Genomic DNA, 12,223 nt, shown 5'->3' with positions numbered 1-12,223 from the left:
AGGCTTTTCTTGAATACCTCCAGGGACGGTGACTCCACCACCTCCGTGGGCAGCCCATTCAAATGCCAATAACTCTCTCTGGAAAGAACTTCCTCCTAACATCCAGCCTAGACCTCCCCTGGCAGAATTTGAGACTGTGCCCCCTTGTTCCATTACTGCTTTCCTGGCAGGAGAGGCCAATCCCCACCTGGCTACAGCCTCCCTTCAGGTAGCACCTCAACTAAAGTTCTATGGCAACACTGTAGGTTCTATTATTTCATTTTCAGATTCATGATACTTCCCTTTAATATGTTAGTACTGATTGGCCTGTCCTGAATCCTTCCATTGAACTCTGAATTACACTGTTTAATATCCTATTACTCAAGTCTGACTACATTGCCAATATAATTACTGCACCTTGAAAGCGAAATGAGGTATCATAAAATCTAAGACTATAAATTTAAGCCTTCATTTTAAGAGGATCTCAGTACAATATTTCCAATCTGTTAATAATTGCAGTCTATGACTTCATCTCTTTTAGTGAATTTAAATGTAAGGAACCTTTTTTTTCCCTCTTCGAAGGTCCAATGATTACCTTTTAATTTTGACCTGGCTTCTCTCCAAAGAGCTCTTCATTTAGCTTTCAGTGCAATGAAAATGATAGAGTGTTTAATGCGATTTATAAAACATAAACTATAGTGGGGGGAAAAAAGATCACATTTTGGTAATAAAAAGTACATCTGAAACAGTTATATACTTATTTTAATGTGGAAACAGTTTTGAAATACTTTTTTAACATTATAGCAAATGGATGCAATGTTCAGTTACAGACAGGCAGCAGTGCAAAAGGGCTAGTTTTCAGATTAAATTGGACAAGAAAGAAAAGAGGTTTGCCAGAATTATATCACTCTAAAATAATTGTTTTTGAAACTTCTTACAATGAACTTTACTACTTTTTTTCATATGCTCTATTAACTGTCTCCTGACTGCTCAGATAGAAACATGTTCTCTCTGAAAGCTGGACTTGAATCTGCAGGAAGGTTTGTGTGAAATGTTCTAAACAATGGAATTAAGCTTAACACACCTGTTCTAAAAGATTGTAAGTGGGTGTCAATTATATGAGCTTTGAGTAACATATGGGCTATCCTCCATTCTTCCTTGGGCACAAGGCAATGCCTGGGGTAAGGTTGAGGGGTGGGAGAAGGTGGAAGGGTGGTTGGGAGCCCCTCCTGGGGACTCAGGTTTCTGGGAGGGCTGTTGTGCTTCTGTATTACCTTTTACCTTATATATTTCTGTATATAACTGTATCTATTATAAATATCTGCTTGTATGTTGTGCTAGCTGTAAATAATAAGCTTCATTCAATTTCCAGAGCCGGCTGAGTCTAATCGCAGTGATTTCCAAAGTCGGGGGCGGGGGGTGCTGGTAACACCCAAACCACCACAAATCCCAACTGATCTGAGTATATAGAAATAATCTGAACATAAAATACAGAAAAATAATCTGAAATATAGCCTCTGCATTTTTTACAGCTGCTGTCTGAACATGAGCCAGCAGTGTGCCCAGGTGGCACAGAAGGCCAATGGCATCTTGGCTTGTACCAGGAATAGCGTGGCCAGCAGGACTAGAGGTGTAATTCTGCCCCTGTACTCAGCACTGGTGAGGCCTCACCTTGAGTACTGTGTGCAGTTCTGGGCCCCTCACTTCAGGAAAAATATTGAGGTGCTGGAGTAGGTCAAGAGCAGAGTGATGAAACTGCTAAAGGGGCTGAAGAGAAAGTTTTATAAAGAGAGGCTGAGGGAGCTGGGGTTGTCTAGCCTGGAGAGGAGGAGACTCAGGAGGCATGTTATCACACTCTACAACTACCTGATGGGAGCTTGTAGTAAGGTTAGGCTCTTCTGCCAGGCAATTTCATGACAAGAGGGCATAGCCTGAAGCTACACCAGGGGAGGTTTAGGTTGGCTGTTAGGAAGCAATTCCTCATGGAAAGGGTAATTACACACTGGAATAGACTGCTCAGGTAGGTGGTGAACTCACCATCTCTGGAGTTAAGAAAAGATTGGATGTGGCACTTAGTGACATGGTCTAGTCAGTGTGGTGGTGTTAGGTCACAGGCTGGACTTGACAATCTCAGAGGTCTGTTCCAGCCTCAATAATTCTGTGATTATGTGTGATTTTATATACCATACAATCACAGAATCAAAGAACAGTCCAAGTTGGAAATGACTGAAAGACCTTCATGTCCAAGACGTTCAGGAGTCTAGATAACAATGAGTCCATTAAATACCTTACTCAGACACTATCTGACATATTACATAAGGCTATTGAAAAGGAAAGCAACCTTTTTACCTGCATTTTGTTTTTCACTATTTTAAACAATTCACTAAACAAAAAAATAGTTGTATTCCTTTCCACTGATTTATGTCAATAATTTCATTTAACTCTGTAGTGGTACAGCTCATAGATAATAATTATAAACAAAATGATTACTAAGAACCAAGGCAGAGACCAGTAACCAAGAAAGACTGCATGGTCTCTTTCTAGACAAAAAGAGTTAGGAGAGAGGTTGGTGTGCAAACAGTTTATTACCTTTTGTATGTGCTTGGCAGATTAGGGTAGGGTGTCCCTGCCCATGGCAAGGGGGTTGAAACTAGCTGATTCTTGTGGTCCCTTCCAACCCTGACTAATTCTATGATCAAAAAAAACCCCAACACTTTAAGGACTAGAGTAATGTAAAATATTGTGTGTTCACTTCTCAACTGGGATAGATGTAGAAAAAAAAATAGCTCAAACTTCTGATGAAGAAACCTTTAAATTTGTTATATTTGATTATTTCCTTTGTTGCACATTTTATATCAAAATGTAACTCAGTATGACACAAAGTAACTGCAAACCTCTGCATCATGATTTATGATAGATCTTGTTTTAATCTTCTCCTTCTTGCATTCTTTTCTTGATCTCTTTCACAGTGGGTCTGTGTTTTGTACATAAAAAAACCTCCAAAACTACAATGAAATGCATCTCTTAGCCTACTTTCATCTTTCTTCCCATATTCTTCAAAATATTAGCTGAAACAGGGTAACTACTTAAGCATGTCAGACACACATATGCTGTGTTTATACTTGTAAAAGAAACATGGCAAGAAACAATTAAGTAGTGCCAATTGGGTTAGGGCTACAATCGTTTACAGGATACTTGTCTGAAGACAACTAACTGGAGTGGTTCAAACCAGGGTCAGGGATTAAGTTAAGAACTGATGAGTAAGGGTGACCAGGAACTGGTGTTTAAGGTCTCTCTCATTTTTTTATTTTTCAGTGTCACATACCCAATATAAAAGAACTTCAGAATGTCACAAACACAAGCCAAAGTAAAGAGTAACTAATTCACTGCTTCCCACTGTCTGGCAGATGTCCAGCTAAACAGGGTCTCAGTGCATGTAATAGCTGATGGGAAAGACAAACATTATAGCCACAATCATCCTCCCTCTTCCTTCTGCTTTCCCTGAGCTCTTCATTGCTAAGCATCATGTCATACAGTATGAAATATTTCTTTGATCACTTGGGGTCAGCTGTGTTTCCTCCCAGACTCTTACCACTGCTGACCTATTAGCTTTTGGAGACATAGCAGTGTAGGGAAGAAAAAAGGTCTTGATGTTGTGGAAGCACTGCTCAGCAGCAGAAATAGCAATAGTTCAAAAAGTGTTCAAATAGTGCAATAGCAATAGCTCAAAAAGTTCTTTCCAGAGAGAGTGATTTGCTGTTGGAATGAGCTGCCCAGGGAGGTGGTGGCATCGTCATCCCTGGAGGTGTTCAATCAAAGCCTGGCTGAGGCACTTAGTGCCATGGTCTAGTTGATTGGCCAGGGATGGGTGCAAGGTTGGACTGGAGTATCTTGGAGGTCTCTTCCAACCTGATTGATTCTATGATTCAAAACAGAATCTATGATTCAACAGCAAAACATTGCTGTGCTACCAACACTGTTTCAGCTAAAAGTGCAAAACACAGCACCATACAGGAGACCATGAAGAAAGTTAACTTCACTCAGCCAGACTCGGTACACGAGCTGAAAGAAGGATGACTCTCTGGAGGTGCTAAACGGAAGAAAATTACTATTACTATTTACTACCCTGAAAAAAAAAAAAGAGGACAATGAAGCCAGAATCACAGAATCATAGAAGTATTAACCTGAATATAGCTCCAAGGGAGCCCCAGTGCTCAACTAGTTCTACCTCTCATTCAGATCAGGGCCAATGCCAAAACTGGATTTGGCGATCATTTGGTCTAGCTAATTCAGGAAAGCCTTCAATAATAAATGATTGCTAATTCAGGGAAGCCTTCAATAACAAACGATTATTCTCTGAAAAAACTTGCTGCAGAGGTTCATTGCTTTGGCACAGAAAGCCAAACGCATCCTGGGCTGCATCAAAAGAAGTATGGCTAGGAGATCAAGGGAGATGATTCTCTCCTGCTTTGCTCTCATGATATCCCACCTGGAATACTGTGTCCAGGTCTGGAGCCCCAACACAAGAAGGTCATGAAACTGTTAGAGCAGGTCCAGAGAAGCACATGAAGATGATCAGAGAGCTGGAGTACCACTTCTATGAAGACAGGCTGAGAGAATGGAGGTTGTTCACCCGAAGAAGAGAAGGCTCTGGAGTGTTGGGTACAGTAATGATACATGTAGTGATTTTTATAGAAATGTCTGAATTTGGTACACTGAAGCACAAGCCATGGGCTTGAAAGACGGCCACTGAGCTGGGTGAAAGTGTAGGATCAAAGTGCCTCTGAAAGAAATTTGGTTTGTAAAACAAGAGGCCTCCAGTCTAAAGTAATTGTTTTATGGCCTTCACAGCTTGGTACCATTTGGTCTTACTTAGACACCATAACTGTCTCCTTAGGATTAAGTTGATAAGTCCTCTGAAGGACTAAGATAATGTAGCTTTGCTAAGAAAAGGTATTGTGCCTTGTTAGAAGATAAGAAATACATAGCTAATGTATACTAGCAATTAGTGTGTAATCCTAACGTAGTCCTAATGTAAATGTATGTAACCAATCAGAGTCTAACATGATTTGTAATCCTGTTATGCAGCCTTCTGATAGAAAGTATAGAAACCCACACTTGGGTGTAATAAACTGGAACTTGCTTGTATCAAAACTTTCTCCCTGCCTCTTGTTACTCTATTGCCAATGGTAACCAGCCTGTGGCACCGGAGAGACCTTATAGCAGCCCCCCAGTATTTGAAGGGGCCTACAGGATAGCTGGAAAGGGATGTTTTACACCAGCATGTAGCAATGGAAGGAGTAATGGCTTCAAACTGGAAGAAGCTAGATTTAGATCAGATATTAGTATGAAATTCTTCACCATGAGTGGGGTGAAGCATTGATACAGTTTGTTCAGACAAGCTGCAGACTCCAATTCTGGAAGTGCCAGGCTGGGTGATGCCTTGAGCAACCTGGTCTAATAGGAAGTGTTCCTGCCCATGAAAGGCAGACTGCAACTAGATGGTGCTTAAGGTCCTTTCTAACACAAATCAATCTATGATTCTATGAATATTTACTATTCTGCTTCTCTTCAGTTTTGCAGCTCTGCACTTTCTGGGTATCTGTTGGCCAAATCTTCAAGTTTATTGATGCCACTGGATAAAGGGCTGTCATTCATTTCTTTCTACTTATGAATAGCTTTGCTTTAAAACACCCAGAGTATTCAGCAGTTACAGATAATAATCACATTATCTTTGACATTATTATTAATAATATCATTACAATAAAACCATAATTTCACAAATACCTGAGGTGGAAGCAGTGGCAATCTGATATAAGCAAGCAGCATGCTTAAGTCATTGCATCTCCTCTGCATATCATACTTCACCCACATCATTAAGGCATGGAAAATGGTCTCTTCATCAGGAACATTCACATCATCGCTAGCAAGAAGTTTATGGAGCTCTTCAGCTGGCAGAAGTAAAAATTCTTGATTTCTTATAACTTCCATTATATTCTCCTGAGAAAGAGAAAACATTTCAGATTCATTACTACTGCGTGGTGGTTTAAAACTAATACCTTAGCTTAGTGTCTTAATTATAAACAAGAAGAGGAAAATTCCAGAGACATTGAGTAGAAAATAGTAAAACATAAATAACATAGGAGATTGGATACAAAAGAAAAACAATAAGTCTGTATCATTCCATTTGCTTGCTGATTAGGATAAAATTTGCTGCATAGGCTATTCTTTTTCTTCTCCTTTTCACTTCTTCTCTCTGTGATTCTGCTTTGCATTACTCCATTATCTCTTTCCTGACCTTCTACTGGTTCATTGTGTCTGTGAAGTACCGGGAAAGGGAAGGGAGGGGACGGAAGAGGAGGAGAGTGGAGGGGGGGGGGGGGGGGGAAGGAGGGGAAGGGAAGGGGAGAGAAAGAGAAGGGAAAAGGAAGGGAAGGGAAGAGAAGGGGAAAGGAAGGGAAGGGAAGAGAAGGGGAGAGAAGGGAAGAGGACGAGAAGGGGAAGAGGAAGGGGAGAGGAAGAGAAGGGGAAGGGAAAGGAAGGGAAGAGACCTAATAGTGTCCTTTCACCATAGGTGGCCTACAAGAAAGCTGGGAAGTGACTTTTTACAAGGGCTCATTGTGATAGGACAAGAGGAAATAGGTTGAAGTTTGAGGATGGTAGATCTAGACTAAATATTAGAAACAAATTCTTCCCAGTAAGGGTGGTAAGACACTGGAACAGGTTAGAATCACAGAATAAGTCAGGGTTGGAAGGGACCACAAAGACATCGAACTGTTGGAGCCAGTCCAGAGGAGGGGCTGGAACAGCTCTCCTATGAGGACAGGCTACAAGAGTTGAGGCTCTTCAGCCTGGAGAAGAGAAGGCTTCAAGGAGACCTTCAGTATCTGAAGGGGGCCTACAGGAAGGCTGGGGAGGGACTATTGACAAGGTCTTGTAATGAGAGAACTAGAAGTAATGGGTTTAAATTGGCAGAGGAGAGATTTAAACTAGATGTAAGGAAGAAGGTCTTCACAGTGAGAGTGGTGGAACAGTGGCACAGGTTGCCCGTGGAAGGTGCTCCCTCCCTGGAGGTATTCACAGCTAGGTTGGATGAGGCCTTGAGTGACCTGTTCAAGTGGGAGTTGTGAACCCTATGAACCATAATGTGTGAACCCTAATTAGTGAATTAACCCTAATTAGTGAACGCTATGGCAGGGGGTTGGAACTAGATGATCTTTGAGGTCCTTTCCAAACTAAACCATTCTATGATCCTATGATTCTATGACATTATCTCCAGAGAAGGAAACCCCACAATCCCCTGGGCAGCCTGTTCCAGTGTTCTGTCACCCTTACAAATTTTTTTCCTCATGTTTATATGGAATATGCCTCAACTTCCACCCATTGCCCCTAGTTGTATCACAGTATCACAGTATCACCAAGGTTGGAAGAGACCTCACAGATCATCAAGTCCAACCCTTTACCACAGAGCTCAAGGCTAGACCATGGCACCAAGTGCCACATCCAATCTTGCCTTGAACAGCCCCAGGGACGGCGACTCCACCACCTCCCCGGGCAGCCCATTCCAGTGTCCAATGACTCTCTCAGTGAAGAACTTTCTCCTCACCTCCAGCCTAAATCTCCCCTGGCGCAGCCTGAGGCTGTGTCCTCTCGTTCTGGCGCTGGCCACCTGAGAGAAGAGAGCAACCTCCTCCTGGCCACAACCACCCCTCAGGTAGTTGTAGACAGCAATAAGGTCACCCCTGAGCCTCCTCTTCTCCAGGCTAAACAATCCCAGCTCCCTCAGCCTCTCCTTGTAGGGCTGTGCTCGAGGCCTCTCACCAGCCTCGTCGCCCTTCTCTGGACATGCTCAAGCATCTCAACGTCCCTTCTAAACTGGGGGGCCCAGAACTGAAGACAGTACTCAAGGTGTGGTCTAACCAGTGCAGAGTACAGGGGCAGAATGACCTCCCTGCTCCTGCTGACCACACCATTCCTGATGCAGGCCAGGATGCCACTGGCCACTCTGACCCCAGCCTGTATCTCTGCATGGGGTTGTTGTGGCCAAAGTGCAGCACCCTGCACTTGGAGCTATTGAACCCCATCCCACTGGCCTCTGCCCATCTGTCCAGGCAGTCAAGGTCCCGCTGCAGAGCCCTTCTGCCCTCCAACCCAGCCACATCTGCCCCCAGCTTAGTGTCATCTGCAAACTTGCTGATGACTGACTCCATGCCCTCATCCAGATCATCTATGAAGATGTTAAAGAGGATGGGGCCCAGCACTGATCCCTGAGGGACACCACTAGTGACAGCTGCCAGCTGGATGTGGCACCATTCACCACCACTCTCTGAGTCCGGCCCTCCAGCCAGTTCCTAACCCAGTACAGAGTGTTGCCATCCAAGCCGCGGCTAGGCACTGAACTCGTTCAAGCAGTTCCCTTTGCTTCTTGAACACAACAGACAATCAAAAGTATATACATGGCCATGGTCTCTATTAACTGTGCCATTAAGTTAGCTTTACTTAACATGACTCTGTTCTTTTATTAATTGATCAATGAAATGTCAAGAGGTACTAAAAAAATTAGACTATTATGGCCTAATGTTTGAATCTGTTAACTCCTGATAAAGTTAAATTGTGTAACCAGAACATTGTACTATAGGTTGGAAATGTAGAGGAACTAGTTTGCAAACACTTAACCACAAGTTGGTTTAATTAATTTTAATTAAAAAGCCATAAAACTCAGAAAATTTCATTGCACTTTGCAATAAAATGATTTATAAGCCAAAGTTTAATTAAAGCTGGTTAAATTGGCATCAAGTCCCATTATAAGGGAAAAAAAAAAGAAAGAAAAAACCACTCTATTTCATACTAGGAATCAACATCAAACTTTGCTATAGCATATTAATCCAAAGGCTTAATATTATTGAGAAGCATTGCAATGTTGGAATACTTTTTATGAGCTCATAGAACTTAATTAATTTTGAATAACACTCATAGCAAGGGCTCTCAGAATAATAATTTTAGGTTTGATTAAGAATTTTTATCATACTGAATTGTCTTTTCATTTGAATATATGTTTACAGATGATTTATTCCGGCCTCTATACTGTCCGACCATTGACTAAAAGTAGAATCTAACAAAGTTTGCAGACAAAGCACATGAACTCAAATCTGGACTTTCACTGGACTTTCATTGATCTTGGGGAACTTTATATGGCCTCATGTCTGCTAGCGACAGATGGGGTACATCTGTCTCAGAGGGGGAGAAAGATTCTGGCACATGAGCTAGCTGGGCTTGTTGAAAGGGCTTTAAACTAGGCTGGAATGGGGAGGGAGTTAAACACAACAGCACTAGAGACAAACCAAAGGAGGCTGAGGGTGGTAGGCCAGAGCTAGGGGTAAAGCAAGCAGCCCAGCTGAAGTGTATGTACACCAATGCACGCAGCATGGGTAACGAACAAGAGGAGCTGGAAGCCTTGGTACAAGAGGAAAATTACCCACATAAACGTGGTAGGATGACTCATACAACTAGAGTGCTGTAATCAATAGCTACAGCTTCTTCAGGAGAGATGCTCTGGATGTCATGGAAGTAGAGATTAAGGATGATCAGGTTGAGTCCCTATAGATAAGAATTAGGGGGAAGGACAATGAGGCTGACATCCTGGGTGGAGTCTGTTACAGACCACCTAACCAGGAAGAAGAGGTTGATTTATTATTCTTTAACTAGCAAGAGGCTGTCTCAAGATCACCTGCCCTTGTTATTGTAGGCAACTCTAACCTGCCAGACATCTACTGGGACTTTAATACTGCAGAGAAGAGGCAATTTAGAAGGTTCCTAGAGTGTATGGAGGACAACTCCATCTCAGCTGTTACATGAGCATACCAGGGATGCAACACTGCTTGAACTGCTGCTCACAAATAGAAAGGGGCTGGTGGGAGATGTGGTGGTGGGAGGCTGCCTGGGGTCCAGTGATCATGAAATTAGAGAGTTTTCAATATATGGTGAAACCAGGAGGGGCATCAACAGAACCTCCACACTGGAATTTTGAAGGGCAGAATTCCTCTCCTGCATTCTCTTAGCTTTCCCCTTCAGCAAGACTTGCAATATTTTAATTAGAGTAGTAGGGGGTTTGCTATTGAATTAGAAAAGGTATCTTACAATAGAAAGCATGAAGTCTCTGAACCCACTTGGAGAAAGCTATGTCTCACTTCATTGCCCTTCAATGTTCCAAAAATGATCATGCAATAACCACTGTTTTGGGGTCACATCTTTTCCATGGCAGAGGCACTTCACTTTTAAACCTTTTCAGCATCACACAGGACCAGAATTAAGCGACAGTAAAGTATTAACGCAGAAGAGTCACATAAACAAAACATATCTGCATTTAAAGGTAAATAAGGAAGCGCCTGTATACTAAGTCTAATATATTGTGCATCACAGGAATATAAATGTTCTAATAAAATTAAACTATTACCAAACAGAATTTAATACAAAGAATTTCTATAACGTATTTGATGTTGTCAATACAAACGATTTTGTTTAAGCTAAACTTGTAATAATCATTATTTCATATTGAATCAAGTTATCTTGCAAAGGGTAATTCTCACTGAAGTTTATGCCATTGATTGCACTAATCAGCATGTTTCAGTTGTAAGAATCAGAGTGTAACTTCTTTGGTATTACAAAAAAAGTGAAATAATTTCATACCTTGACAAAGAAGGTCATGTTTCCAATACAAAAATGCTAAACACATAAAATAATGCTGGAAAATTGTATCTGTATTCTTAAACAGCTGTTCCCTTAAATAGTACATGACTAGTCTCAATGGATATTTTAAGGCCACACTGCTTTTATTTTAAAACCTAGGTTTTCATTAAAAAAAGTAAATTACTAAATAGTGCATATGGCTTCCATATGAAATGATACAGTATACTTTCTGAAGTGCTAAAGACCTGAAAGCTGGGCTTTATTTTGGTCAAACCCTAAGTTATTTCAATGTGGAATTATTGCTGCTGTGCTACATTGAATAAAGCCCTCTTGGTTTGTATGCCCAGTTTTCTCTGTCAAATCTGCACCATACAAGGCTGTATCTCTTTTGCAAAAAAATGTCCAATCATGTACCTCCTCCCCTAAGAAGAATGGGTTTTTCAAGTTCCAGAACTGTGATTGAGTCCATCATCAGTAAGTTTGCAGATGACACCAAGCTAGGAGCAGGTGTGGATCTGTTGGAGGGTAGGAGAGCCCTGCAGAGGAACCTTGATAGGCTGGGTGGGTGGGCAGAGGCCAATGGGATGAGGTTTAACAAGGCCAAGTGCAGGGTTCTACACACAACAACCCCAAGCAGTGCTACATTCTGGGGACAGAGTGGCTGGAGAGCAGCCAGGAAGAGAGGGACCTGGGGGTAATGCTACATAGTAGCAGAATATGACCCAGCAGTGTGCTAAGGTGGCCCAGAGAGCCAATGGCATCCTGGCCTGGATCAGGAACAATGTAGCCCGCAGGACAAGAGAGGTTATTCTTCCCCTGTACTCAGCACTGGTCAGGCCACTGGTCCTGTGTCCAGTTCTGGGCTCCTCAATTCAAGAGAGATGTTGAGATACCGGAACATGTCCAGAGAAGGGCAATGAAGCTGGTGAGAGGCCTGGAGCACAGCCCTGTGAGGAGAGGCTGAGGGAGCTGGGGGTGTTTAGCCTGGAGAAGAGGAGGCTCAGGGGTGACCTCATTGCTGTCTTCTGCCAGGCAACCAGCAACAGAACAAGGGGACACAGCCTCAAGTTGTGGCAGGGGAGGTCTAGGCTGGATGTTAGGAGGAAGTTGTTGGCAGAGAGAGTGATTGGCATTGGAATGGGCTGCCCAGGGAGGTGGTGGAGTCACCATCCCTGGAGGTGTTCAAGAAAAGACTGGATGAGGCACTTAGTGCCATGGTCTGATTGACTGGCTGGGTGCTAGGTTGGACTGGAGGTCTCTTCAAACATGATTGATTCCATGATTAGAGAAAGAATCACTACTTATGAATATGTTTTTTGGTTTGCCAAATCGTAGATTTTATCTGAGAGTGAGCTCCATCTGCCTTGTACAATCCAAAGAGATAGATGTTTCTTCAGGTATCAGATGTTAGTGTAATGTCACCATTACAACAGGCATATAAAGGCTGGGGCATTCAAAGTATAGGCAGCTATTGGAAAGAGATCATGTGGGACACATTTTGGGGATCTAAAAAAGTGGTGCAGTATAGTGAAGTGTGGATAGATACTTGAACTGGCTC

General features: G+C 42.4%; 1 protein-coding gene across 1 annotated transcript in view; it reads right to left on the bottom strand.

Annotated features, from left to right (window-relative positions):
• Positions 1 to 12,223, bottom strand: part of KLHL1 (kelch like family member 1) — a 311,682-nt gene that overhangs the window by 111,347 nt on the left and 188,112 nt on the right. The window contains exon 5 of the mRNA XM_064174201.1: positions 5,767 to 5,979. Coding sequence (XP_064030271.1) covers positions 5,767 to 5,979 — 213 coding nt within the window. The remainder of the gene's footprint in view (positions 1 to 5,766; positions 5,980 to 12,223) is intronic.

The sequence above is a fragment of the Pogoniulus pusillus genome, chromosome 3 (genome assembly GCF_015220805.1).
Source record: "Pogoniulus pusillus isolate bPogPus1 chromosome 3, bPogPus1.pri, whole genome shotgun sequence".
In the NCBI taxonomy this organism is placed as follows: domain Eukaryota; kingdom Metazoa; phylum Chordata; class Aves; order Piciformes; family Lybiidae; genus Pogoniulus; species Pogoniulus pusillus.
This window is presented reverse-complemented; position numbering and strand designations above follow the sequence as displayed.